Source organism: Mercenaria mercenaria, chromosome 12 (genome assembly GCF_021730395.1).
Source record: "Mercenaria mercenaria strain notata chromosome 12, MADL_Memer_1, whole genome shotgun sequence".
Lineage (NCBI taxonomy): Eukaryota > Metazoa > Mollusca > Bivalvia > Venerida > Veneridae > Mercenaria > Mercenaria mercenaria.
In genome coordinates this window covers 4209824-4234929 of record NC_069372.1, presented here as the reverse complement: position 1 = coordinate 4234929, position 25106 = coordinate 4209824, and the positions used below count along the sequence as shown (strand labels likewise).

At 34.1% G+C, this 25106-nt stretch overlaps 2 protein-coding genes across 3 annotated transcripts; one reads left to right on the top strand and one right to left on the bottom strand.

The window, feature by feature from the left end:
- The first annotated feature begins 279 nt into the window (after positions 1-279).
- On the top strand, positions 280-2331 carry LOC123535202 (ectin-like). The gene is made up of 3 exons (XM_045317764.2): positions 280-453; positions 1215-1382; positions 1761-2331. Exons 1-3 carry the CDS (start codon positions 429-431, stop codon positions 1967-1969), a joined length of 402 nt encoding a protein of 133 aa, XP_045173699.2. The 5' UTR covers positions 280-428; the 3' UTR covers positions 1970-2331.
- A 2760-nt stretch (positions 2332-5091) lies between these two features.
- LOC123534144 (uncharacterized) lies at positions 5092-18645 on the bottom strand. Of its 2 annotated transcripts, XM_053519008.1 has the most exons (6): positions 18472-18645; positions 17097-18319; positions 14266-14479; positions 13147-13185; positions 6967-7089; positions 5092-6428 (listed from the first exon to the last, which is right to left on the bottom strand). In XM_053519008.1, exons 2-6 carry the CDS (start codon positions 18219-18221, stop codon positions 6244-6246), a joined length of 1686 nt encoding a protein of 561 aa, XP_053374983.1. In that variant the 5' UTR covers positions 18222-18319; positions 18472-18645; the 3' UTR covers positions 5092-6243. The 2 variants fall into 2 exon arrangements, with proteins under 2 accessions (XP_053374983.1, XP_053374984.1); XM_053519009.1 differs by lacking the exon at positions 13147-13185 and having other exon boundaries at positions 18472-18643.
- Between the last annotated feature and the right edge of the window lie 6461 nt (positions 18646-25106).

Sequence of the window (25106 nt, the reverse complement as noted above, 5' to 3'; positions counted from 1 at the left end):
GACGGCAGTGGAAATGGATGCTACCGTCCACGCCTTCTAGCCCCGGTTTGAGAAGATATTCATGCAGACAAATGCATATACAGTGAAACATGAGTTAAAGACAACCTGCGAAAAGAGAACACCTGGCTGTTAAAGCCACTGCATCTTTCTGTTTTCAGCATTTTCAATATAGTCAAACCTGTTATTACAGACAAAACGCATGAAAAGATCACAGTTTGGCTCTCCCAGTGGTGGTCGTTCTAGACAGGTTTGCCTACATATTAACAAAAATGATATTTTCAGTTCACGGTGGTTGGAGTACTTGGTCAGAATGGGGTTCGTGCTCCGTTACATGCGATATTGGGTTGCAACGGCGGGACAGGTCATGCTCAAATCCATATCCTAGCCGGTCAGGTGACAATTGTTATGGTGAATCAAGAGATGACAGAATGTGTACGCTTAGTGCCTGTTTTGGTATGATCTCTAGCATGCTTAGAAATAGTACTTTCAATCAAATCTAGAATCAACGATTTAATCAAATCTTATTTATATGTACTCATAATTGTATTTTCTGTATTGAATTTATTAAACTATAGTTGAGTAACATTATATGATTCGAATTTTTGATCATACATGCATTTATCATTTTATTCATGACAATGTTACATCATAGATTAATTAAATTATCATTAAGAAGCAGCACATCGAATATGCAAGCACATGCTGAAATATGTCGAAGCATTTTGTTTTCTTGAAAACGTTTTAGAAAATGGCTAAATCCCTCATTTTACAGCATAGATGGAACTTATAAATGATAATAGGTAAGGGTAGATTTCTCCGGACACCAGACACCAGAGCTAAATATAAAACAAATTACCCTTGGATATGGCATGGCAAAAGTTGCAAAATTATATATGTATGTTATTATATATATATGGATAACAATAACAGGCGTACAATAATAATAAAATAAAGCATATAATTTAGCAACGTTTGACATGCTATACTTGGGTGACTGTCTACTAAATTGTGAAAGCCGTTTTGATTTGTAAAGAATCATTGGTGCTCGGTGGCTAGTTTTACTTATGGGGCTCAATGGGAAACTTTGAATGACTTCCCTGAATCTGCAAGTATGTTTTCAAAGTGTTGCAGGGATGGCTCTTCCAAATTAATTACATGTTGATACTGTGATATTCAGATGAGCGATCTAGGGCCATCATTGTTCTTTTTTGCAGATGGTGGTTGGGGCAGTTGGAGTAATTGGAGTTCTTGTAGCGAAACTTGCGGTGGAGGAACGCGTCTGAAAACCCGAACTTGCACAAACCCGAAACCTTCGTTGGAAGCAAAACAGTGCGAGGGACTTAACTTTCAAGTCAGTTTGTGTAACAAGCAAACATGTCCTGGTAAGTGTATTCTTTTTATCATTAATTCCTTTATAGTAGCTGTATCGAAACAAGATCACACTCATATTTCAAATAGTGATAAAGGAATAGGGTTAAGGCTGTATCAGTTGAAAACAACAATTTGACGTCGGCTTACCAAAATGTAATCTTGTTAAAGCTAATGCTTGTTCTTTCGTCAAGTCCGGGTCGAATTAAAGCAACCCGAGCTGGTGTTGCACTCTTTGCTACCAAGGGATCCTCTGTGTTGGATATCTATCATTGTTATTAGTAATACTTCACTTACCTTTCAGTAACTTTTTCGTGAAATATTTCATTGAATTGTTAAAGATGGTTAATATAAATCTATTCATCTTTAGTGAAAATGGTAATTTATTTCAGAAAACAAGATTTCTTTTACGGCATATGGGATATCTGGAACTGGATCTCCGACATTCAGATTCCCTCACACGTACCAGTACATCGACTGGAAAGTTTACATGTGCGGTGCCTGGAATTTATTACTTTTCGTAGAAATTTCAAAGAAACATTATGACAATTCTCCTGTAGATTATGTTTTGTGCTATATGTATTTTAAATTCAGTTCGTAAATTAGGCGTCATTACAGATCCTCACAGAGAACATGATGACTCTGGGGAAGACAAAAGCGGCTATTCAATAAGCTTGTCTGGAACATTTCGTTTGAGTACAGGGGACACTGTTTATATTGGGGGATGCGAAGGCTTAAATAGCGATAATATTTATACTGATAACCGATCTTCGTTTACAGGATTTATGGTGACTCCTGATAACTAGTAGAATATCAGACCCTGGCTCGTGCGTTATAGGGGTTTGCGCGGAAAACTGAAACTGTAAAATGTTTCTTTCTCCTAGATATCTTTCATTTAAATTATTGAACTGATAAATTTTGTGCAGTGCTGCTGATTTTTTAAAATTATTTCTATAGGCGAATAATTTTATCGTTAAGTTAACACAAAGTGTTGAAACTACAGATTTACATTTTACCACAAACGAATATAAGATTTATCGAAAAATACTTGCATTTTGTAACATAGTCACGTTTTATAGCCACTTCATTTGAAAAATATAAAATAGTACTAACTAATACATTCACAGACGCACAAATATTAAGTAAGGTTATGCAACTCTAAAAGACAAAATCTGAAAGTCAACATAGATTCCGTAAGTCCATTCAAGCCAAATATTCGACTGAAAAAAGAGACTTTACGTGCAAGGGACTGTAGTTTCCTGCACATGTGCAGTGCATTTGTAGTGTGAATCTGTATGTGTGCATGTGTGCATGTGTGCATGTGTCATTGTCTGAGATTTTGACTGTCGAATGTATCCCTAATAATGTTCATTGCTTTATGGTTTTATACATAACACACTTAAAGTACAAAAATGAATATTGCATATAAGACAGGGTAAAATGTCCTTATATGTTTTCCTAACAAGATGATGTATTAAATGCCTATAATCTCCTTTTCCTTTAAATTTCAAATAGAAAGTTAACAATTTTACCATTCTATATACCTATATCGGTATGGTATATCATATAATGTTATGAATTAGGTTGTTTCATAATGACTTTGTCTAATTTCCGAGGGACTGTTGTATACGTAAGTAAAATGCAAAATAATATAGCCAGTATAAAATCACCTAATTAATGACTTTTTTTAACAGTCGATATGCATATATTTCAATTAACAAAACTCTGTTATCTTTATTCGTCAGTGTGAACCAAAAAAGAGAACAGAAACAATTGTACACTTTTATAATTCATGAATTGTTTATAAGCATGAGAAGACAAACATGTTTGTTAATTTGTTTCTACCATTGCTGTAAGGGTAAAATACAATGCATTCGGGTACTCATTAATCTTTCCTATATCCATATATTCAATTTCTGCGAAGGCAAATGTCAGATCAGTCTGCCGTTAATTTTAAAGTATTGTGACAATCAAAAGTTAAACTATATGTTTTATCATGTATTGTAAAACACGGTGAATGATTTAATTCATACCTGTATCATCAAAAGGGTTATGCAAGTGCTAACAAATCTTAAAAACAAAATAATTGTGATGTGCTCTGTTTTCTGACAAGAACGGACTCTTATATTGACCGAGCGAAAGGTAGGTTTATATTTTGTTTACACTAGTATATGTAGCGAACACTACACAACACATTTCCTCTGGCATGGGACTCCGTGGCAGAGTGGTTAAGGTCATCAACTTCTGATCATTTGACCATCACCACCTCGCTTGGGATATAGAGTTCATTCATGCAAGGAAGCCATCTAGCCGACTTATGGAACGTCGGTGTTTCTACTAAGGTGTCTAATACAATGCCCGGGTGGCACCTAGGTTAGATTATGAAATGCTTAAACTGGAGGTCCTCAACAAAAACAGGTCGACCCTAGCTTTCTAAAATCCTTTGCCCCTGACCCCATCCGCGCTTGGTAGAAAATGGTACAAAACTTATGTAACCCGCACTCGTTAACGCCATCCCACGGCCTGTCATCCCAACCCCAGCTTCAGATGACCCCCTTCTTTTTTATTTGGTTGTGGTGAAAGGGTTTTTATGTTATGATTGTATTTGTAAATAAAACGTATACGTATTAAGATAAACTATCAGTATGAATGTTTTTATCTCTGTTACCTAATGTAGGAAAACAATTAAGGTCTATTATGGCTCCTTTGTTTTATGCACGTTTTATGTGACGTATGTGTGCGTATGTATGCAAGTTTTTTTTTTGTATAACCGTGTTCATGTTCAAAATGATGATTGCATATAGCCTGATTTTCAGATTACTAGTGTACATTGTGTAATGTATTCAAAGTCAATAAACCTCTTATCAATGCATTTAAATGTTTTTTTGTGTGTGTGTGTAATTTTGTTTCCGCCTGAGTAACTACAGCTTGTTTAAATGAGTCAACCGTGTTGTTGCACTTATAAAATAGACTGTCCCGGTTTATAGGTTGGTCAGGGCTACGGATATGTATTGTATTTTTCTATAAAATGCTTCTTCCTCCTTCGTTTGGATCCGTCCATGTTTACAAACACGTTGTTTATTTTATGGACTGTAGTAGCATTTATATGTCTAACTATACATGCAAATATACACTGTTACATTTTTGATTTAATGTTACCCTTGACAGAAAACTTGAAAAAATGACATGACCATTATATTACAAAATGCTCTCAAACACAAAGACTAGAAAGCAAAATGTAAATAACTGTATTCATAAATTTTGCTTAAAATAATTCCTTTGAATATAACCGTTTCAGGCAAAAACGGTACAAAATACTTGAGAAACATCGGTTTATGAAAGAGATTTATTTCTCTAAAAACTCATAATTTAGCATTTAAAAACCTAAATTTGTCAGGGGAGGACCCCCATTCTCCCATCTACAGGATGGGCTTTACTCTCCCATATTCCCCTACTCTGGTCTCTGAAAACCGGCGCTCCTACACCTACGTGTACCTACGTGTACATGTATAATACTGTGTATACATTACCGTATTAGGGGCGCAACCCCGCCTCCCACCCCACCCCCCCACCCCCACGACACACACAACGAATATAGACTTGACGTTTGAGAAGAAATTGTCTGCTCGCTTCGTTTTCACTAACTATTTATAATAATCTGAGGTTCTGTGTCAACTCAATGGTGTGATGACCTTTTAATGGAAATATATAAAAGAAGCCTGATTGTGATTACTTTAGTGTTTATTTGTATGGCATAATGATACATTTTCATAACTTAACGATGAAAATAAATACTGAGACAATTGACTGAATGTGACCATAATCACATATCCAGTACCCCGGTATCGTTAAATATGAAACATTAACCTGCAGTTTTCTACTTTAACAATTGGAGTTAAAACATAACTGCATATATTTACATTTGTCACATATATTTACAAATAGTTGGAAAAATTACGGTCAGTATCTAAATATTCTTGTCAAAGCTATTTTGACACCTGCCAAAGATATTTGCCACTTTTTACATTTTTGGAATTGACCACGGACAAAAAAGTACATGTAAAAGATACCAAAGTATACATTTAAATACACAATAATCTCTGTCACAAGTATTCCCTACTTCATCCAAACAATCCGGTACAAAATTCATGAAGACCGATGGTCTATGGATACGAAAATTCACTTGAGGGTAGCCATACACCTTTCATGAACCATGTTTGTTCTGTTTTAAAATCCTTACGACCTCGTGTTGTTTTTAAACAAGCCAACATTAATCAGCGTTTTATGACTAACATTTAGATCTAGACTAAAAGGCAAAGAAAGCAATTCGTTATCTAGTTATTGTTCTTTCTATCTTCAGAAATTTCTGTGCATGGGTTTAGTCATAAGTCCTATCATACTATGTAATTTTCTTCGGTAAATATAGACGCATTATAAAAAATAAATAAAGAAAACAAAACTTTATACATTTAACTTTCAGATCAAAATTTCAGACTAGGAGCGTTGATGAACATAAGCCCTCTTTTGTAAGGATTGCAATACAACGTAAAAATACATGTATCAACTGACATATTTGTTAGTTTCATTTAGTTAAACGCATTTGTTTTTGTTTCATTTAGCACTTAGCATGAAATAATGACGTGTTTAGAAAACCACAAATTCTTTTACTTTCAGGCTCGTTTTTCAGAAACTTTTCAAATGTTTTTGAACCTAAGTCGCAACACATGTAAAACACTTAAATAATTAAAAGATGTTTTGTTATAACGTTCAATCATGAACAGTAATGTTAAAGCACAAACAGTCACAAATACCTCATAAGGTTACTGTTAGTACTGAATAAATAAATATGACTGGCTTATGTTTATTCTTTCATTCCTAATTTACAACTGTCAGCACTTTTTTCTCGATTCTTTTTGCAACTTCTGCTTTCTTTATCGTTTTTAAAGTCCGCACGAGCGCATTGACTGACGTCACTTTGCTGAGTGATGTCCATTTGTCTAGAGAACGCAGCGCCATCTGTTCTGTAGGTGGATGAACGCCCTTAAAGTCCATATCCATCACTACAATATAAATAAAAAAAACAAGAATGATTAAAACTTGCACTTTGCTTATGACTTGATGTAATATACGCATCTTCTTTTGCCATTAAATGTAGTAGATCCTCATCTAGTGTATTAGATTTGGTTTAATATAAAAGCTGTATTTGTAGAAACAGCACTTTTAGTTATACAAATTCGTTTAAACATCCACTGTTTTAATCTAATAGGTGACATTGTTAATACACACTGATTGTTTCTTGTTTACACAGGCTCTCTATAGGAATTCAAATTTGGAAACACTTTGAAAAGCAATGCTTTTTTTATTCTAAATGATAATAAAAGCCTTTCCCCCTATTTCTTCAGGTCTTTTCCTGTTATTTAAAGTTAAGTGTTAACTGTAGTCAAATAAACATGGTCCATTACTGAACTGATCTATAGTTGAAAAGCGGCTGAAGTACACTACAGTTGTGAACACGTATTGATATGCTGTGTTCGCATCCGGTACTTTTTTTCGAAAATGCGTATAGAATGAATTAAAAAGTTAAAATATCTATCTTACGTTCTAGATCCTGGGAGCGTAGAAGCGGGTTTCTTGGTGGGTTGAATGGAAGTTTCTGGTACATTTTGTCCCAATCTTTGCCGACACCTTGAGCAGCGACATCTATCGCCTCTCGTAACGTGTCTGTTTGTAGAAAGTTCAACATGTAATGTAACTTGATTATTTCTTTTTTTAAACGCAGATCTAAGATATACTACGCTTAATTCTTTCACTAAAATATTTTGTCATTAGATATTAACTTTAAATGTAGAAAATATTGATCAAATGTATTTAATTTTGGTGAGTATAAACACTAACTTTGTATGTAGAATGCATTCACAACGGAAGTTCATTTATAGTTATTAATCTATTTTGTTCAAGCAACTGCAACATATTTTTACATTTGTTTATACATTTGCTATGTGTGTTCTTTTTTTCCAGTCTAACTACATGCACTAAATGTTTATTTTTGTTTACATAGATACTGTGTACTTAATGTTCATATTCTTTATTTGTGAAATTTGGACATACTATTACTTTAAAAGGCGGGTATTACAAATACTGTTAGGTATATAAATAAAATGTATGGACTGGTATAGACAGACTACCACAATGAAATATTTTACAAATATCAATTAAGAAAAATACAATGAATAGTGTTGAATCGTAGTCATGTTTTGGCTTTTAAGTCTTCTACCCATAAATCAACAATAAACTTGCTTCGAAGGAAATGACATATTTACAACACGGTTGCCAATTTAGGATGTTTGTTTTATACTTGTTGTATTGTGAACAGAATAGCAAAGTGGCGCTGATTGTATACTGATTTCATCAAATACTCGACTTTACTCTATGTAAGTCAATGTGGAATATGAAGAAAAGGCACGTTTTATTTTCTATGTGTTGTATCGCGTCAATTTTCTCGAGCAAAAAGCACATGCGTCTATTGTAAATGTATAAATTAAATGAAAATATATAGTTATAAGTAGATATAATTTTCATTTAAGATATATAGTAAACAAGCTATAAGATTTAACTGTATCAAACCAAATACAGAAAAGAAAAGAAATGTAAGGAATTTGGAAGTATTTAAATGTATAAAGGAAGATAAATAATATATGTTGATCAAAAGTGAATAGTAATTATGAAGGCGTGTGCAGGAATTGCCAATAGGGCCATATGGCAATATTTGCCACGTGCATTTTTAACGTATCTGTCAGGAAGTCTTTAAGATATGCTTAATAAATGATATAGCAAATATTTGTTCACATGCAACTTGAATTAAGACTGTGAATACGTTGCGTTTGGGTTTACCCGATGATAAAGAAAAAATATATGTACTTTACCGGCAGATAAAGACAGTGCAAAACCTTGCAAATATTTATTTAGTTCAAATAAAATGTTTTATTTTCTACATTCGTTTGTTACAGTTGAAGTGTCTCGAAAAATCAATCTCGAAATCTATTTATTACCCACTTAAGATAAAATTATTCTTTCTCAAATGTTTGTTGTCCAACGTTTTAAAACTAAGGTTTCTTATGACTAAATGCTTCGACTATTTTTATTAGTCTTCTTCAGGAAGTAAACAAATAATTTTCATACGCGAATGTTTTTTGTTGGTGACACTTCAACTGTAACAAACGAATGTAGAAAATAAAACATTTTATTTGAACTAAATAAATATTTGCAAGGTTTTGCATATCATATCATATTTGTTTACTTCCTGAAGAAGACTAATAAAAATAGTCGAAACGTTGAATGAAAATGGAGTTAGCTTTGTAATTCTCCTGTTCTCTGAATATATATTACATACAAGGCTTCAGCATCAACTAGATCCTCCAGTATGGAAAAACAAATTAAAGAAATAAGAAAGATGGCGGACTTCCAGACGAGAAAATCAACTCATATCCAATTCCTGGAAAACTGCATTACAGATAACACTATACCAAAGGGTTTAAGATTAAACCTTAAAGTGCATGTTGGTGACAACAGACTTCAACAAGGAGTTAATAGAATTATGACTAAATGCAGTTTACATAAATTAACAAAAAGCACATTCGTGCATGTACTCGAGTCTTATGGCTAAAACAGTCGACACGAAAAAAACCAAAAAACATTCGCGTATGAAAATTAGTGTTTTTTTTCCAGCTTCATGACTGAATACAGTTTACATGAAATAATAAAAACGCACATCATCCAAGTATGAAAAATGTTCTCCGGGTTAAATCCCTGTAAGATAAGAACGGGTTGTAGATAATTGTCTCCACATTCCCATTCTAAAGTAGATGTATTGGGTAAGAAGTCACAGCGTAGTCTCATTAATGGATATAACTTGTAAGACGTGTGTACAAAAAACAGGAGAAAGATAAATTGCAAAATGTTGTTCAATGCGATACAGACTATCATGTTAGGTCGGTCATGTAGACTTTACAACCTATCAGATGAGTCGGAATAAACAATCTGACAATTTCATAAGAATCATTTTACTGCAACAACTCTGCAAATGATTCTTGGATTCTTAGAGGTCAAAGTCAAAGAAGTGATAGGAATGAAAGATTTACTACATAGTAACACGCAAGGTTTGTTAAAAACATAGGTCTAAAATGACTACACAAAGACTACAAACACTACAAAAAGTAGATGAGCATGCATATATACAGGTGAAGAAAAATATGCAAATTGTGTATACTTGAAGAATTATTTCAAAACTACCTCCTGCTTCCCTTTAGAAATACTGACATTGTATTATCCAGTACGATTATATTATAGAGAAAACAATTATATATTTTCTCGATGCATGTTAAAGATAAATATACTCGACCCTTATAGTCATTAATGCATTCTGGCAAATGCATACTACGAGACAGTAAATGTATAAATTAACTGAAACCTTTTAGCTTCATTAGAAAAAAATATTCATATATGAAATATATTTTAAGAATTGTTCTGTATTCGTACTCTACTCTTGAATCGTTTACCCGCTAAGTTATATGTATACAGTGCCCCCTCTCTACAACAACTCCCTTTGGGAGACGGAAAACTTGGTTGTTGTTCGGAGGGAGTTGTTGTAGTGAGGTAAAATAAAGAACAATTAGCATATTTTGGGGTCAGTAGCAATTGTTGTTGCAAGGAGGGAATTGTTGTTCAGAGGGCCGCTGTAGAGAGGGAGCACTGTAGTTGAGGTACAAATATAAAGAAGGCATATACCAAGGATCCATAGTGCACCAGTTTCTATATTCAACAACATCAAATATTAAAATACTGAGGAATATAAGGAATTCGAAAGTAATAAAATGTATAAGGAAAGAGAATTTGTAAAAATGGTATTTTTCTTGCATGCCAGACAGTATTTTCCCGTGTTTTTTTGCCAGAAAAACTCATTTTAAACCTCTGGGTGTAAGATGACTCACGACTCACGTTCTGAAATTTATGAATTAATTCATACGCTACTACAATAAAACATTGCCTTAAAGAAAAAAATTTTTTATTATATTTCTTCTATTAATTGAACAATACGGTATGCAAGAAAAAGAATCTATCACTAGTTGAAGGTACGGATGGAAATATCTGGCTCTCTGGTAACTCTTTCGTAGTCACTCGACAGAGCCTCGTTACCGCCTAAATTCCGCACCTCCAACTTTTAATACGGGCGTTGTAGGCGTTTACAACAATGACTGTCGTATGCACCTTTATTGTATATGTGGGGAAGCCTAAAATATTCTCATGAAATGATAGAGCAAATCTTTGTTCCCTTGCAAGGTGGATTAAATCTGTGAATATATTGCGTTTGGTTTTATCTGATGACAAATTTATGTATACTTTACCGACAGATAAAGACAAAGTGTAAAACCTTTGCAAATATTTATTTAGTTCAAACAATACATTTTATTTCTACATTCCTTTGTAACAGTTAGGGTGTCACGAAAAAATCAATCCCAGGGTGTATTTGTAATCTACTTAGTCCCTTATTATATTTTCTCAAAACTTTGTTTTGTGTTGTTTCAAAACATGAATAACTTTTGACTGACTGACTGTATGTATAAAATCATTTACACGAAAGAACAAGATGTAAGAAATAAACAATAAACGGGGTAACTGAAAGGTGTCTCGAAATAAATTATTGAGAGGTCTATCAAGACCTCTCCATAGTGTTGGCTTTCAAACTAGGAGGATTGAGACTAATCTACTAGTTTTACGACGTTAGATTTCACTTTCTAGCACAAGTTACAGTGATCCAGTCTCAAATGGCCCAATGCGCTTCTGCACAAGTAAGTTTTGAAATCCTCTAAGACGAAAATAATTGTTCGTTTAAAATAAAGAAATATAGTGTAATACTATTGTTACAAATATTGGAAACGGTTCAGTTATTAATAAAAGAAATATATAGATATATATTTACTATTCTTTGTTCGCTGTATTCAAAGATATGCATATGAATTTAATCACGTTAAACCATGTTTTGTTCAATTAAATGAATTTAATTTTTGCCGAGGAACGGAAGATCTGCTGGAATAAGAACAGCTCTTCCGAGACGTTCGATTGTGTGACTCTGTTTTTAGAAGATCTGTGGCTTCCACCCGATAGTCGGAATAAAAAAAATACATTTAAAAAAAAGAATGATATATCTTTTCACTTCCGGCAGACGTCCGTTCGATTGGGATTTTCTTCCAAGCTTTTCTAAAGCTTCTCGGAAGCTATTCTCTTCGGCCTGAATGAACGGGGCAGTTGTCAGGTGAGGTTCTCGCAAAATGGTCGCATTGATTCTGAGGTCATTAGGTCATGGTCACAGTGATCTGGACCAGGAAAACAGTTTCCAGACTATAACCCAAGAAAGCTTGGGCCTAGGATCTCTAAACTTGATACAAAGGTTGGCCATCACCGACAGAATGATGATCCCTAATAGGTCACAGTGACCTGCAACATGGAAACTGTTTTTCGTCTATAACAAAACCTATCATATAACCAGTATCTGATATAACTTTAAAAGGAGCAACACTTGACCTCTCCTCTGTTTCTTTTTTAAAAGAAGCCTACTTGTAGTGTTCTTCAGCTTAATTATGCAGAGCGGTCTACTCCAAAGCAGCGCATGCGCATGACTAGCCATAATGCCAGTCGGTAATTTCCGTGCGATTACGCATTCTACGTATCCTTCTTTGGCATTTTCTGCGGTCCCAAGTACATGGAATTCCCTATTTGTCGGAAAATACTGAAATAACATACAAAGGATACGTAATCAGACGGAATTAACCGACTGTCATCAGGGGTCCATTATATCGAAATCCCAGTAAGATAAGAATGTGATTACTAATATACTCCCCACATTCCCAATATTGTAAAACGAACATATTGGCCTGAAATTCAGCCTACAAGCAATTCACCATAATGGAATAACTTGTAGAACAAACCTCTACTCAAAAAAGTAAAATAAATATGATAAAAGCTAAATTGCTAAAATGTATAAAACCATTAAGACCTGCAGCAAAATTAATCTTATGTTAGGACTTTCAAGTAGGCATTACAATTTCACTGTTAAGTTAAATACGGAGCATTATTCAAAATAATCTGACATTTTAACTGGACTATCTCTACAAATTGTTTCCGTTCATATCAACTTTTGTAGGTCAAAGTAAAAGAATTGATAGGAATGAAGGAAAATAAGCTGTACTAGAAGTAACATGCATGGTATGTTAAATATATAGAAGGTCTAAAACTGAAAACCCAGATAGTACATAAACTACGAAATTAATGAGCATGCATATGTACAGGTGAAGAAGGTTATGAATAGGTGATTACTTGAAAAACTACCTGTATATCAGAATAAGTTCATGCTTCCCTATAGGAATACTGCCATTACATATTTCTATAACATTGCATTCCATTACCTAATTCTGCTGTAGATTAGGTTATATTCTCTTTAGTTATATTTCGCGGTTTGATAGATAATTTACATATTCGCGTTGTCAGGAATTCGCGTGTCGTGGTTGGTTAAAGTACTTTTTTATCGCAATAGATGTAACTGCTATGCTCGCGAAATAAGTGAAAAATATAATTTTCGCGAATATTATCAAATCCACGCGTCATTAAATGAAGACAAGTTCTAACCCTCTTATGTCGCTAAATACATAAGAGCAATCATTGATACTACAAATATAACGAATTATGTAATGACAGTTGGCCACTTCAGAATAAATGTTTATCTACCTGGTGGCTCATGTAAACTCGTAACAAGGTCAATCCCTCCTGTTGACATAGAAATGCATAGACACATAGATTTCACAAATGCTATAAGTTTGGACAAGATTTTGAATTACTCTCTCTTCGTCAAAGCAATCTGTTTTTTTTTACTATTTTAATTTCATTTTATTACTAACAATGATATAACCATGACCATAAGGTTGTTTCATCAATGATATTAGCTGAAAACTCACAAAGAACATAAGACATGTGTCAGTAGCATCGTCAATGATGCACTGAAATGGATAAACTGATTAAGTATGAATTATAATGAAAGGTGTAAGTGTTATAAGACATCTTGTGTAAACCCATAATGACTATGAAAAATGTCAATGTTATAAGCGTATACACAATTGAAATGATTTAAAACATGTTCTGTCTACAGGTTAAACAATATAAAACATCCAGAGAAGAGAAAATTTACACTTCTGCTTTATCCGCCTTTTCCTTAGCACGGGTTTTCCTTGATTTCGTTTCAAATATAGTCCAAAACGATTCATACTATACACTAACCTTAGGCAATAAGAAAATTAAAACATTTAAAAATTTCTAGATTAGTTTTGATATTATTGAAAATATTTTTGTAGGTCTTTTCACTGTAATAAGCCGTTTTACACAACAAAATATTTAAAAAGTTCATTTCAGTTTCATTTGTGGACGGATTGTTATAAAGCTTCAGGGTACCAAAGCAATATTTCTATATTAAAAGTGTCTAAACTTCTGAAAAAGCACTTCCATTTTCAAGAAATTTACGAAGGGAATATGCACTTCTGGTCGTAACAATTGATATTTTGTTGAGTTTAGAGTCACACTCACACAATTTAGGTCTCTCCACATTTCCCAGCTTTTGATGGTAGAGGAACGCACCATGTGCCCACTCAGGTATTCTTTTGGATATGGGTGGGCACCTGGGCAGGTGGATGATTTTCTCACACAAGAAGAATTCTATACACCAAGCGAAGTTTAGAACCCACAACAACGAAGGCAAGGTGAATAAAAGAGATCTTTTAATGATGAATAACAAATACATCATAGGCAAAATTAATGTTATGGATCTGGTGGATCAAACAGAAAGCCTGTCCTTACCTCTATAGTCTATCTTTTCTCCAGGAGAATAGCCGTCAAAGAATATTTTCTTCACTGTCGCTGGATGATTCTTCACGTATATGATTCGTTTAAGCGCCTTTATCTTTCTGTCAACTGTCTTCAGTTCATCGTTTGTATCTCGAACGTGTTGCTTCTGATCGTGGAATTCCTCAATCTGTCGACGAGCTTTCTTTATGTTTGACTCGTACACACCCTTATAAAAATAAGAATACTGAGAAAAATGACGCGTTAAGGTTTTTTTTTTACTTTCCCCAACATCTCCCCCTTATGGATTCTCTTTGCTACGTATATCATTACCTGAGATACAACAAAGTATTTAAACATGCTTGCAAAACATCAGAACTTCAGCAAAGTTCCTTTACGTTTTGGTAATATACGGAAAAGTCAACAGGCTATTGTAAAGAATGGTAATATTTTACTTTCACGCAGTTAAACTGTTGATTTTATTTTAACCCTTACGATAATGGACACGTTTGAGTCTGCCTTTGCGACCAGTGTAGGTCATGATCAGCCTGCACATTCATGAAGACTGATCATGATATTCCGTCAATATCTTTTTGGTAAGCATCCCTTTTTTTACAGTAAATGGTACTGTCCAAATCGGAAGATGGACAAATTCATTATTGAAATTTAGCAGGATAAGGGTTAAACTGATTACGACACAAGGTCCCTACATTACTGTAACGCTGTCGTAATAGTTTACACTTTAACCCAAACACTGTTTAATAGTTTTTTTTTTTTTTTTTTTTTTTTTTTTTTTTTTACAACAAATGAGCCGTGCCATGGGAAAACCAACATAGTGGCTTTGCGACCAGCATGGATCCAGACCAGCCTGCGCATCCGCGCAGTCTGGTCAGGATCCATGCTGTTCGCTAACAGTTTCTCCAATTCCAATAGGCTTTAAAAGCGAACAGCATGGAGCCTGACCAGACTGCGCGGATGCGCAGACTGGTCTGGATCCATGCTGGTCGCAAACCCACTATGTTGGTTTTCTCATGGCACGACTCAAATTTACTTTTACGTTCTCTGGTTCATCTCTGGTTTATAACCTTAAGCTAGGTCATCAGCATAAATCAAGTTTTTATACTTATTTTATTGCAAAAGGACAATCATTTAATCATATATCATTATGTAGACGTACTCGGTATTCTTTTCACCCATTAAACGTTCACCTTTTGTCCGTTATCTTTAAAAGGCTTTTTGAGACTACCGTGTATAAGATATGAATCACTCTTTAGATGTTACATTATATCGTCTAGTTTAAAATCAGCAATATACATTTCACAAATAAGCGGAGCATTCTCTTGAATTTTCGTACCTATCCGATTTAAAGGCTCATAATGCCTTTGTTTAAAATGTTGCTGCCACATTTTTCATGATGAACATGAAATATATAGATTTCTTGTTTAATCCTATTTCCGATAATTGTTTTCTCTAACATTTGTTAAAGGTTTGAATATAGATGAACTCAGTAGAAACTTTTACTGAATCTGTTGTTTTTTATTACATCCCTATGTTGCTCATTAGTTCATGTGCAATATTAAAAGTAGCACCTTTCTAACCATGTAATTATGCATAATATGAGCCGCGACATGAGAAAACCAACATAGTGGCTTAGCGACCAGCATGGATCCAGACCAGCCTGCGCATCCACACAGTCTGGTCAGGATCCATGCTGTTCGCTTTCAAAGCCTATTGCAATATGAGAAACCGTTCGCGAACAGCATGGATCCTGACCAGACTGCGCGGATCCATGCTGGTCGCAAACCCATTATGTTGGTTTTGTCATGGCACGGCTCATTTGGATAGCTGTTTTATCAGTTTTTAACATAAAATTACTTTAAAGCCTTACGGAACTTTAAATATCATAGCACGCTACATGAATAGATACAAATGAACATGAACAGTTCTTCAGGGAGAGCACACATTTTACACCTTTACACATATGCCAAGCTTTACATACTTTTTTTATTACACTCATTTCTTTTTTATTTGACATAATTTGGATGCAAAATTCTACAACACTCTATGTATTGCATAATGTTATTGCCTGCGCTTTTTATGTATGTTAATGCACGCAAAAAATTGGTTTGAATATGCACACAATTTTTAAACAATTTCAGCATAATATTTTTTTATTAACTACCTTTATAACATACTGTGAATTTAATCATGTCATAATTTGATAAACCCCATGTTTGATATATAACCTCCGCTATCGTCATTCATCAATATCAAGTCAATAAAATGATATTCAATACGAATATTATTAATTTGAATTGATAACAAATCGGCAAGCGTTGTCAAACACGCAAAAGGTATATCATATTCAGTGTGGAAGAATGATTTAATCTATCATTTAAATGCATGTGAGCTCAGCATGGCCTGGTGCATAGACCGCTATTTGGATTCACACGGCTTTTGATATTTCTTTGATGTTGATACATTTAAAAGTTAGACACCGAAATATTGAGGTTTTAATGTTGGAAATTGTTCAATATACATAATGCAGCTTAATGCCTCTGATACGTTTTAAGTTGAAAATGCATTTGTTTTTCTAGAAGTACAGCTTATTGGTATATCATATGACAAAATTTAATGTTTTAGTGAAAACCTAGAAGTTATATTCACATACATTGATCCTACTTATAAATCTGAAAATTTATAAACATTATGAGATAACAATTTGCGGACATTTAACTTTGCTTGTAAACAATAAAATCAAATTGGACTGGAGGGTTTGTGATAAAATATGTATTTGTTCTCTTAATATTCATCAGCGCTACATACATTTGATAAAATATGCTCACCTTTAGTTTATGATATTCTTTCTGTAGGTTATATCTCGTTTCCCTCATGTCGCGTTTTCCCCGCTTCATCTGATTCAACGTTTTCTCTATCATATTCACCTCGTGTTGCAATCTTGCTGTCTTGTCTTTCATACCGTCCGATGGTTCCCTGACCAAAGTATGCAGAGGACGTGAATGTAGTTTTGCCATTGCCTCTTCAAGCTCTAGGTTCTTCTCGTGCAGAATATTTCCGGTCATTTCAATCTTATCAACAAAGGAGAACTCTCTCTTGCGACAGAACTGTCGGTTGAAGACGGTTCCTCTTACCTTTTCGTCAAGTTTCTTGTTTCTGAAGCTTGTTTGTAGTTCCTTTGCTTTGGTCTCTTGAATTTTAAAACTGTTCTTTCTATACGCTTCAGTGATCACGCCTTTCTGCCGTTGCAAATATCCAATTTCAATTCTTATTTTTGTAACATAGCCTTCGTCAGCTGTAACCCAGCTTCTGAATGGATCACTCACGCAGAGAAAGGAATCAAGAATAATATGCATTGACCGTAGCACATGCGCATAGGAGGATACATATTCTGAGAATGAAATATCAAGGAGTTCAGTTATATTACTCATGGCCTTTTCGGCATCACTTAAACAACTACGAATTTCTTCTTGCCATTCATTGATACTGTTTTCGTATTCCCGTACACATTCAACATCGAGGTATTCTAACTCAGCGAAGAAACTATGGCAATATTTGGCCATGTAATGTTTCCAGGCGTCCTCTGTCCTTTTGTAGTTCAGATCGTAAAGGTCTTCAAAGGCTCTGCCTCTGTCACAAACTTTTTGAAGTTGAGAAATAGTTGCAACTCTACTTCCTAGATATCCACGATCGTCTTTCAGCTTAACGAGCTCTTTTTCAAACTCTTTGTAATCTCTGAATTGTTTGTTGGTTTTGTTCTTTACCAGATTGACATATTCCACCCAATCTTCTGTATTTTCATCGGTGACATCTAGCAACCATTTTTCTCGAAAAAATTCCGAATCTTTTTCCATACGAAATATAAGTTTCATGGCTTTTCGCCTCTCCCCCTCCAAGGATATGGGGACCCTCGGTGCCTCCCCGGCTCTTGGACTGCTTTTTTCACTTAACATAACTGCTGATGCTAGGGTCAGTTCAGATACATGTCGTTAATTCCTTTAGTACTTCACTTTAGCTCTCTAACATGCCATATGTATCATTTTAAAATTCTCTGAAATAGAATTGTTTCCTGTTATTGAATAAAAATCGTAGCTATTTACCCAGACTGAATATTGAATTGAAATGACACTTACTGTTGTTCCTTTAATGAGTTTCAAATAATCTTAGATAATCAAACAGAAAATATTATTCCCTAATACTTACACACATTTCGATAGTTTGAACATTTCTAATTCCATAAACAAATACTAGCAGATTTAAACCGCTTTTTAAAATCTTTAACAAACGCAACCTACGTTGCTATTTATGTTAAATCTAAAATGGAGCATAATTGGTTGAAAATGTTTTAAAGCAGTGTAAATCATACAAGTTTAACAAATATTCAGAAGTTGTTAAGTAGCTACCTATAGATATCACATTTTATTATCAAACTTTGTTAACGCTCAATAGTTGATAAACAAAGAATTCTTTGGACAGGTACCTAAAATGGTATCAAATAAATATTTGTGAACAAGTAGATATAACTGTTGACAAAGATAAAGCGGAATATCCTAATATTGTCTGTGGTAGTTTCGTAAATTAACAAAAAATCTCTGAGATCTTTCAGCGATCATTAGGTGAACATTATTAAAGGAAGAAATACTAGTGTTGTATATATTATTTTTATAAAAAGTCGCAAGCAATATACCTGCATTTTAGTTATGGCATACTAAAATAGATATTTTTACAAGAGCAAAATAAAGAAAGTCTTATTTGTAATCAAAAAACAACAACAACAAAATTCACAACAAAAATATGTTGCGTTAAAATATTGTACCATTATATTCCCTGATCTTGTATAATATTTTCCTGTACTTAGATCCCGACTGCACATTATCGCATTACACCATTTGTGGTTTTTTTTTCCGGAAAGCGAAAACGAGTGTGATTCTACTATAACAAGCGTAGAGTTTTTGTCAACTAAACACTCATATAGTTATATTTTATCTGACCAAAAAAGTAGTAACTCGGAAGTATGTCCTTAAACTTTTTATAAAAAAATAAATAAAATAAACGGTAGACATCTAAATTATTGTTTAGCAAATCAGTGGAAACTGTCTTCGTATTATTCTCAAACAACACTATGATCTTTCATATTTTGTAATGCCTGTTTGTAAAGTCAATGTTAACATTATTTGCACAGGTCATCGATTGGTAAATCATGGGACATTTAACCCATTACATCAAAAATTAAACCGTTAATCATTAGCAATTATAACATTTTCCACTTACTGCGTTACTGTATCCGATATCCAAACACGCATAAATAAACGATTTGTAAATCTACGTAGATTTTTGAATACCGCGGCTGTTTGCTTGTACAACTATTTGCGGAAGGATTTGTGAACAATAGGGGTCTGTTATGAAAGTCCTCAATTGAACTGTACGACAAAAGTTGGGCATTAGAGAAGAGATACATAGATATTAATAAAGATTTGCGTTATTATAAAACTGAATGTTGCAATTTTCAAAACAATATAGGCATTGTCTTGTTTTCTGTCTGTTTTAGAGGCTTTTATATTGTAAAGAGAACCTATGCTACTTTCAGCAGAATCATTGAGTCTTCTAGGGACTGTGAGCAATTCATCACTTTTCCTCATACGCCGAGAGTGGACTTGTTAACTAGGTATCGGGGTTATTGCTATTATTATTTGTAAAGCATTTCATATTTGGTTTTAGCTTCTCAATGTTCAATGTCTGCAGAATGGGTTGCATTTCGATAATTGAAGAGAACATTAAGAAAAAATGTAATCTTCACGATCGCTGTTGTCGGTTTATATCTCACAAATGGTACATAGCTGTGAGAAAAGAAGACACTTTGTCACCATGAATTGATGTAAATAATAGGTATGGCTCGTGTAGCAATAAAATGTGTACAGGGGTATATCGTCTTTAAGTTTGCATTATATTTTTACATGAGTAATTTTTGTTTTACGTTCATGCCTTCCTTTGTTACCCTTGTGCATATCAGGGATTCACTTTTATTTCTTTTATTTACTACTATCCTGTGACTTTGAAATATAGCGCGGGGGCGGGTGGGGGATGCGACTGTCAGTTTCAAGGCGGTGCCTTACTATTTTCCTCTATTTGAGCCGCACCATGAGAAAACCAAAATAGTGCATTTGCGACCAGCATGGATCTAGACCAGGCTGCGCATCCGCACAGTCTGGTAAGGATCCATACTGTTGCTAACGGTTTCTCTAACTGCAATAGGGTTTGAAAGCGAACAGTATGGATCCTGACCAGACTGTGCGGATGCGCAGGCTGGTTTGGATCCATGCTGGTCGCAAATGCACTATGTTGGTGGCTCATAAATAATAATTTTATGTTTTGTTTTGTTTTGTCCTGTCTAATTTTGTTACTTTGTACAATGTGTTCTTGTGTTAACGTATCGTACATACCAATTACACATCAATTTCACATCCATTCACATATTGCTATATTGTTGGGGGTTTCTGTTCCGGAGAGGGCGAGTTCCTGCAACATGGCTGTTTCTATTAGATCTCTGTCCAAATTATTACGATTTTCATGTGATGCTTTAACATCTATCAATGGATTTACAATGCAGAGATAACGCACGTTTTTTTCGTATTACAACATCTGCATTCTGATTTTGTTATAACACGAAATGAGCATGCGCTAACGCTATTCTAGCATAAAACACGTTAAAACTGATAAACGAATATATTATCACCCTACGTCATTCAATTTCCATGAATTACGCGTGAATGTCTGCGTTGTTTTTTCACTTTGACTTCATTTCCTTTGATCTTTCCCTTTTGGGTCGTAATACATTGACGCTTACCACGGAACGCGCATTATAAAGGTGTTTAAACAGCAAATGAGTGCGAGAATCGTTCTGTTAACACAAATTTCTTTCCTCTGTTGAAACACCCCGAAAAGTGACAAGAACAGTGCTCAGTTTTATGCTAGAATGTTCACATTAAATGCATTCATAACCTAGAATATTTAAAAAATATTTTATCATTTAATAAGATATGGGCAGGAGTTCGGATGCGTAATTATCAAATGACAATTTTGAAAATCTGCTGTGGATTTTAAATCGAATGTGGTTTGGTGAAAAAGAATCGAATGTTACTACTATAGAATGACGTCAGTGATATGGTGAACACAATTGCAGATATCTTTAAACTGTGTTTTGTGCAAATGTTCTGCTCAATAAGGCTAGAGGGCGTTGAAGGCAGCATACATTTCCACTACCGTCCATAAAGGAGCAATCAAACCGAGCCTGCAATACTTTCACTTTTATCATGTTCGGTAACGTGTGGAGTTTCCACTTCTCTAGTTTAATATTCATGTTTTATCAAGTGAAAACTATTTTCATTTCGATTTTTTCCCTCTTCATAATGCTTAACAACACATTCAATTCCATTTTAATTGTTTTGATATCAATAAAATTAATCTAATGGGACTAAATATATGTTTCATGGAAAATCAAATTAAAGCAAATAAAGTTTTCCAATAGGAATAGTTACAAAATACGTTTTACTTATTTCACAATAACTACCATGAATCTTTTTCCAATGATCAGCAACAATTAATGAGATAAACCTCTAAGGACCCTTCCTGATCACCATATTTATATTTATCTCGCCTCCTACAAGATTCTTGCATTTCTATTGGTCAACAGACGTCACGTGGAGACAGGATATATTCCATATCCTGCCATAGTACATTACAGATATGAAATTTGATTAAAAACAAAATGGCTGCCGCACCGCTATCGTAATTAAAACAAGTCAGATTATAAGCCCAGGCTATAGATATCATTTCCGAGATAAAAAAAAAATTAGTGTTGTCTTGCCGCTCTTATTTTTCCTATCTAACTTAGGTTCGTGAAGTGAGTAGAAATTATATATAGAAGAACAGTAACTATGTATGGCACGGCCGCGATTGACCTTGACCGTTGACAAGTTGATGTTGTTTTAGTAAAATCATCGGAAAGCAAAGGAATTAACGCATTTGTAAGACAGCAGTTTGTTGTAGGATTATTTAATCTATCTGCAAGATAAAGGAATTAACAGGAAACGGACTAAAGCGGAAGTTTTAAAAGACATTTCTGCCATCGTCTAATCTGATGATTTTTCGAAAGGATGGAACGTAAAAGTTTTTCAAAACCAGTTCATAACCTGTATAAATGAGCTTCTGTGTTTTGTGATTCTGTCAAAATATAGCTCATTTTTCATTTTATGGCTGGTATTAATCAACTATAATCAAAGCATGAAAACCAGGGAAGATTTCAGGATTCCAGTCTGCACTGTAACTGTAAGTAGCTTTATTATAATATAAAATCTGTGTCAATCAGTACAGTGAGGTTGTAAAAGGTAGTCGGCAAGATAAAATCTTTACACTGCTTGTTGATGACAGGATACGGGATATACGCTGTCTCGAAAATCCATATCAGGCTCGAGCTACGCTCTCGCCTGATATGGATTTCCTCAACAGCGTATATCCCGTATCCTGTCACCAACAAGCAGTGTAACTAATAATATCTGTAATAGAAAACTGTGACAAAGATAAAAGAAGGATGCTTGGTGTTACGATCAGTCAAAGAAATGTAGGAATATCGAGAATGTTGCAATTATTTATGCTGATTATAATTCCGGATCACATATCTAGTTCCATAGAAGGTATGAACTTAAGTTATACATATGTTAAATTACTACGATGATCCGCATAACAATTAGTACCTTTTATATATGTTTTGTACTTATACAACAACAAACGTGTAGGGCAGCCACGACTATAACTGCAAGACCTGGTGTTTACGAGTGTAACATATTTTTACAAACATAATGTCTTTCCAATGGTGTTATCCAAATTTTACCGATTTTGTAGTTCCGCGTACCAGTGAAAAGTGTATTTGATATTCTCCACCGTGAAATTGTTAGCGATAGTCTAAAACATGTAAATAATTTTCTCAAATATTCATTACGGATGTAGAGCTGAAAGAAAATGTTACCATAAATATACAGGAGACACTAACGCATTTTATAGCACAAATCATGTTTCCAATAGGCTATATTTAATAAAAATATATCAACAATGAAATATAATCTTTTTCCCCCATCATTAACCGTTATAATCCGCAGGATGGGAGATAAAAACATTATTACACTGGCCAATCCTGCATTTTTTTCTTTTAAATTTCTCATTTGTCATTGCAATGTGACGACTTGCTTTGAAGGTTATTGCTCATTAAATGCTTCCATCTGAATAAAATGGTACACTAAAGAAATATTTTACTTGTAAGCCAGGGAATCATTTTACGAAAATTCAAAAGTCTTGTCATAAGTTCACCCCTAATTCTGATCTTAAGGCACACTTAGGAATGTCATAACCTAATTGTACAAGGCTTACTTACGTATGTTCTAAATAGTAGACAGAAGTTAGGACTTGGTCCTTTCAATCGCAATATAATGCCCTATATACTGACCTATTTATTTTGAATGTTCAATGATTAAATATGTCTTCCGAACACGAAATCTTCCTCATGATATTAACTTATTTATTTTCAAACAAATTATGATGTAATCTTTCAACATAACACTGGAATAGCCATTAAGAGCACGACCGAAATGCAGCTTTTTATGTTTTATAGTGAATCTGTGTCATTTACAAAAGGAAAAACCGTATTTACTAATGGAATCCGTAATATTGTTTTTTCGTGAATTAATTCATACTGATCTTAATTTGATATTTAACGTTTTTCTATAGGTCTAGGAACTTTTTGAAATTTGAAGGTATTTTTATATCATCATTAATATGTAATTATTTTCATGGGAAAAACCCGAAATATATATTTGTTTTTCAAAAAGTTTACAAATTTTCACAGGAAAGTGTTGCTTTTATGCACGCTAAGATAACCTGAATGCATTTAAGAATCTGGGAACAGTTGGATTCATTTACATTTACTTTTAAGTTGTAGCACAGAAAGACTGGATGTTTTCTATACGAAGTTCTACAAAAAATAGTTCTTTAAAACATCCGAATATCATCAGAATTAAACTAGTTCCTATTATCAACATTTATGTTTCAGAAAAAAAAAAGGAACCAACACAACCCTTTTGTGGTGAAATAAAACATATAAAACTTGGACTACGAAATTAAAAAAAAAAAAATCTTACGTACTTGAAGGGATTCAAATCTTTTTCGCAGTTCATAGGTAACCTTCATTTATTGATAAGATGTTCACTGGAGTTTCAAATCTCTGTTAAGACAGGGGTGGTCGTCATATTTAGTTTCATTTTAAGACATAGTCGGACTATATCTAAAGACAGCACCTGTCTTAAGTTTGGACCTAGTTGAAACAGGTTTCGTGAAGGTACCAAAAAATTCAACAAAATGTTTTACGTTTTGTAGAAATTCTGAAATAAGATACAACCTCCTCTCCATCCTAGCAACGACATTATGTGGTTTACCAAAATAGTGTAACTAATGTTAATTCTAGCATAAAACTTATGTTCTTGTCAATTTTCAGGGGTTTTTTAACAAGAGAGAAAACGTGTGTTAACAGAGATTCTCGCGCTCACGTACTGTTAAAACACCTTTTTATATATGCGCTTTCCGTTGCAAAGCGTAAATGCATCACGGCCCCAAAACGGATAATTCAAAAGGAAATGACTTCAACGTGAAAAAACAACGCAGACGTTCCCGCGCGTTTCATGGAAATTCAATGACGTTGCGGGATAATTTATTCGTTTATTAGTTTTTACGCGTTTTATGCTAGAATAGCGTTAACGCATGTTCATTTTGTGTTGTATTATCTCCGGAATCCC

Coding starts and splice junctions, on each gene's coding strand:
- LOC123535202 (XM_045317764.2), top strand. CDS start 429: ATGTGTACGCTTAGTGCCTGTTTTG. Junction 454..1,214: donor TACGCTTAGTGCCTGTTTTG/GTATGATCTCTA, acceptor TCTTTTTTGCAG/ATGGTGGTTGGGGCAGTTGG. Junction 1,383..1,760: donor TAACAAGCAAACATGTCCTG/GTAAGTGTATTC, acceptor AATTTATTTCAG/AAAACAAGATTTCTTTTACG.
- LOC123534144 (XM_053519008.1), bottom strand. CDS start 18,221: ATGTTAAGTGAAAAAAGCAGTCCAAGAGCCGGGGAGGCACCGAGGGTC. Junction 7,090..13,146: donor GAGTTTACATGAGCCACCAG/GTAGATAAACAT, acceptor TTCTACAAACAG/ACACGTTACGAGAGGCGATA. Junction 6,429..6,966: donor ACGCTCCCAGGATCTAGAAC/GTAAGATAGATA, acceptor TTTATATTGTAG/TGATGGATATGGACTTTAAG.